The 4,785-nt window shown below is 43.5% G+C and overlaps 1 protein-coding gene across 1 annotated transcript; it reads right to left on the bottom strand.

Moving 5' to 3' along the window:
- Positions 1-901: 901 nt before the first annotated feature.
- On the bottom strand, positions 902-3,131 carry LOC104958414 (bone morphogenetic protein receptor type-2-like; the record flags this gene model as incomplete). The annotated part of the gene is made up of 4 exons (XM_010786152.1): positions 902-1,092; positions 1,375-1,522; positions 1,670-1,830; positions 2,990-3,131. Coding segments are annotated over 4 exons (642 nt in total), but the record flags the coding sequence as incomplete, so codon positions are not given.
- Positions 3,132-4,785: the final 1,654 nt, after the last annotated feature.

Here is a 4,785-nt window from a genome sequence, read left to right as displayed (position 1 = left end):
TATAACCGCGTCTTTTCCCCACCAATTACTTTCTCAGACCCCTCATCTGAGCTAAATAATTATCCCGAGAATAGGACGGCTAAATCTATGGGAACTTTTTTTTACAGACTACAAGGACAACCGTAGGGACCCAATCCCTAACATCCTATGGAATTTTACCACCACGGATTACAGATCACAACACACCCAACCAAACTTTAACTTCCTGTAGAGCTCTATTCGAGCACAGGCCAACATCAATTCCACACCACATCCCCTCACCTTTAAGCGGCCGGTTCCCAGCAGGAAAAGCTGGAGGCCCGGTCAAAACAAGTAGTGGACAGGTAGCCTACAGAAAGAGTGAGACAGGTAGCGCGCGTAAAAGTGGAACCGAGAGTGGTACGAGAGACAGAACGAGAGCAAGACAGACAGACATTACGAGAGCGAGACAGTTTGTCCCCGTACCACTGGTTGAAAACCACTGCTGTAGATCACTGCCGGTACGTGCGCTGGGAGCGCACCGTTTAAGTTTGAAAGTTGAAAAGTTTGTGTGTCTGAAACGCTATGTGATACAGTACAGTTTAACAGCACAGTACATGTTCTGTAGCTACTATTGCACTAAATGGTAACACTTGAATACGTTATGCAAATATGCAACTTGTTTGTTGAAATGTTAATAAATGGGAGCTTCCTCAAACAGCCATCTCTTTCCCGACAATCCCCTCTGTGCACGAACCCTTACATATGGTAATTAAACATTAAAACACCTGCGGCTTATAGTCCAGTGCGGCTTATATATGTACACATCATTCAATTTAGCTGCTGCGGCTTATATTCAGGTGCAGCTTATATTCAGGTGCGCCTTATAGTCCGAAAATTACGGTAGTAAGCAACAACAACAAAAACATTGTAGTGACATGTTTCACAATCTGATGAGTGTTTTATCATTTAGAGTGTGGCTCACACACAAACTTACCAAACTGTTCTCTTTCCAGGCCTCTGGGAAGTTGGGCCGTTGCTTCTCCCTGGACACCAGGACCTGCATGTCCTCAAACGTCGGGTGGTTCCCTGCCTCCGCCTGAAACGCCATCTGGTAATCTGGCACTGACTCTCCTAGAGGGAGGACAAAAAGAGGAGGGGTGTGTTGTAGATATTTCTAATGTAGCAGAGAAAATATTTTAGCTTTATTTTTTTTCTATTTTGTATTTTGTCTGCTACCCTCCATTATAAATGTGTATTTAATGGCTTACTAATGTGTGTAGCGTGAGAGGGGCTCATTCTTGTGTTGCTTGTGATAATGATGGTAGTAAAAAAGGGAAAACAACCATTGGTGTATTTGGAGACATATTAATACCATTCAAAATAGCCTTCGCACAGCGTGTCTGTGTGTCTTACCAGGGAACAGGTCGGTACATCTCATGAAGGTCTCCCAGTAGATCAGGCCCAGGGCGTACATATCCACCTGCTTCAGCGCCGACTCACAGTCCCTCAGGTTCACCGCCCCCTCCAAGACCTCTGGAGCCATGTAGCGGATCGTCCCCACCTGGCAGACGGAGCAGAAAAAATTAAAGTGAGTCAGGAAGAGAAAGTAGGACAAGGTGTGGTCTGATGGGTGATAAACTGTATTCTTCTGATTGTCTTCTGTGGCAATGAGCTCAAACATAAAGTCTAAATGCTCCTGAGCACTCACCTCACTTATGGCAGCGTTTTCCTCTTCTCCTGCGCGCGCGGTCCTGTTTCCTGTGAGCTTCATGGACAGGCCAAAATCGATGATGACACAAGTGCCGTCAGCCTTGACAAGAACATTGCGACTGTTCAGGTCCCTGTGGGACACGGCTGGCTTGTACACGTCTGGACAAGGGAAAAAATAAAATAATCAGACACAAGATGAAGCTATTATATCTGTCATTCAACATGTAAGTCTGGACAGTGTTAGCAAATACTTTGCTTCAAATAAATCATTCACTCAGGCAGTTGTTGTGACATTTGCAAATGATAACATCCAGTAAATCCTGTCATATAGCTTTCCATTCTTCCCATTAGTCATTGTTCACCAGAGCAAGCTGCACTGTTAACAGACAGTTAAACCCTCTAATCTAATCTACAACAATGGGATTAAGACCATATCACAGAAGCCTCTGCCTGCAGTATCTCACAGTCCAGCAGAGGGCGGCCACCACAGTTATCTAATGCCTTCTACTGATGTGCAGGAGGAGTGGGGGAGGATGTACCAAAGCCTGAGAGACTGTGCCATTACACACAAGCTCTCTCTCTAGCTCTCTCTCTCTCTCTCTCTAGCTTTCTCCTCTGCCCATCACTTGCAGTGAAAAGGAAAGGAGATGGACAACCCCTCGTGTACTTGTCACATGCTTGCACAAACAGCATTAATTCTATTCCCTGCCTTCACACACTACTGCAAGAACACTTTCTACCCCCTTCACTTGTTAGCCTGTTTGATGTGTATCTGTGCTGATGAAAAGAAATGAGTGGGGAGCGCTGAGGCTGAGGTTTGTTGATGTGAAAAAAAACAGCCAAGGCTTACTTCAGTCACTTCTGCCTCAAACGACTGATTTCATCGAGCCGCGGGGATGTTCACATGTCATCTGAATCCCTATCTTGCATCCGCTGTCCTGCCCCTAGTTTGTCCCGCTCACTATTTTTTCACTCTGAGGCTAGCTTGAGGCCGGTCTATAAATACACAAGGCCGGTTGTGCACGTTTGTCAAAATGCAGGGATGCAAAGTGCTCCAAGCCAAACAGACCCACGTGGAGCTACAGTGTGCCGGCCGTTAGAAGTCTAAAGCACGACTCAGCGAGACAGGCTGGAGATGGTAATACACACAAACTAAATCCTTTCTCAAACTAACAGGGCTACAAACAGAAAAAGCTTTTCCATGTTCAGTGTTTGTGTTTCTGTAGCAGATGGAAGCAGCAGCCATGGAACTTGAGCCTGTGTAAACTGTGAGCAGTTACGTAATTAACAGCGCGTGTGTGTGCGTCCTCCAGTTCACCTCCTTTGAAGAGCTCAGTGTGTAGGTACGCCAGGCCACGGGTGACGGAATGAGCGAGCCGACAGCTGCCGACCCAATCGTTGATCTGGAGGCCCAGGTAGCGACTCAGAGAGCCCTGAGGAGGACATGAGGGAGTGGACAAGGTAGGAAGGAGGGTGCAGAGGGGGGAGGGAGGGAGGGGAGAAAACAAGGAGAAGGTAAACAAGAAAGATTAGACATAGGGGACAGATGGACAGAGAAAAAAAAATCATCCGCCAGCATCATTTTAAAGATCTCCCAGATAACAAGATCCACAGATGCGGGGGAAAAACATCTGGCAAGAAAAACTTCCACCATCAGTCAACAAATAGCCATTAATGTTTTGATGATAAACCATAGGCATTGGGACAGGTGGGCCAAGATGGTTTCTAGATTTTGCATTGGCCTTTAGCACCTTCAAAGCCATTCAGTATTTATGCACCCAAGGAAAAATGTGCACTTTGTATTGCAATATATAACATCACAATATATAAAGATGTGTATTAGTATTTAGAACTGCTAAAGAAATACATTTGAATTGAATTTCTGGTTAAACGTAAGTATGTCTTACAATGTTTCCTGCTATGCTACTTGGTTTGAGCCAATCCCACACACATTCACTAGCAGGAGCTATTTTTCACTTTAAAAATCCAAATTCAACATCTTCCTCCTCACTATCAATAAAACCCAAGGTCAAGACAGAGAACTTCAAAAAAGAAGATTAACTTCCGATTTATCTCTCGCAACTTTAAATAAAAAAAGTCTGCGCTTGTGCTTTGACCTCCCTGTGGAATTTGACAATAAACCGACTTACAGNGAGAGGAGAGGTGAGGTAGTTCGGAAGCTCCAACAGTAGATCTTTATAACTGAATAACATATGATGGATTTCTCTTCTTCACTGGAAGGAATTCCAAAAAAACGTTTTTGGAATTCCTTCCAGTGAAGAAGAGAAATCCATCATATGTTATTCAGTTATAAAGATCTACTGTTGGAGCTTCCGAACTACCTCACCTCTCCTCTCTCATATTACTCTATTCATTTTCTTCTTTGAGTCTTGCACTGACTCACTGGGAGATTTTAGCTTTAGTTATTTTAGGGTTGTTACGCTTGTTCATTCTGTTGTGTTGTTTCTGTTCTGCTGTTGTTGTTTTCAAATCTCTTATGAATGTTAATGAGGCTGACTGATTAAATTGAGATTAAATAAGTATTTAAAAACGGAAAATGTTATTTAGTCGTCTATGATCATTTCCTTCAATGATGGAAACAATAGAATCAATTATATTATACTTGAGAGAAAAAGGACTATACTATCATCAGATATCTGAAGTTTTGAAAATGATAAACCTTTATTGTAGTGGTATTGTAAACCCACATATACTCATTCTTAGTTTGAAGGTGCCTCATCAACACATTTTGGGGGAGAAAAGTCTGCTAACTGCCTTATCACACACACACACACACACACACACACACACACACACACACACACACACACACACACACACACACACACACACACACACACACACACACACACACACACTTAAAATGCTTTTAAAATCGATTTTGATTAATTGCGGTCACCCCCCTCTCTGTTTGTACTTTCTTCCATGTAGTGTTGAGGAAATAGCTGAACATTTGATACAACAAACACTAAGACACCATGTCTATTGAATTTAGCACCAATGGTTGTTGACTTTATACAAGCCTGCCATTGGCAGTTAGAATCCTCCCCACCCTCCACTGTCTGTGAGTTCCCCTCCTATAAGGGCCCCTGC

The sequence above is a fragment of the Notothenia coriiceps genome, unplaced genomic scaffold (assembly GCF_000735185.1).
Source record: "Notothenia coriiceps isolate Sejong01 unplaced genomic scaffold, NC01 NC01_scaffold00028799, whole genome shotgun sequence".
In the NCBI taxonomy this organism is placed as follows: domain Eukaryota; kingdom Metazoa; phylum Chordata; class Actinopteri; order Perciformes; family Nototheniidae; genus Notothenia; species Notothenia coriiceps.
This window is presented reverse-complemented; position numbering and strand designations above follow the sequence as displayed.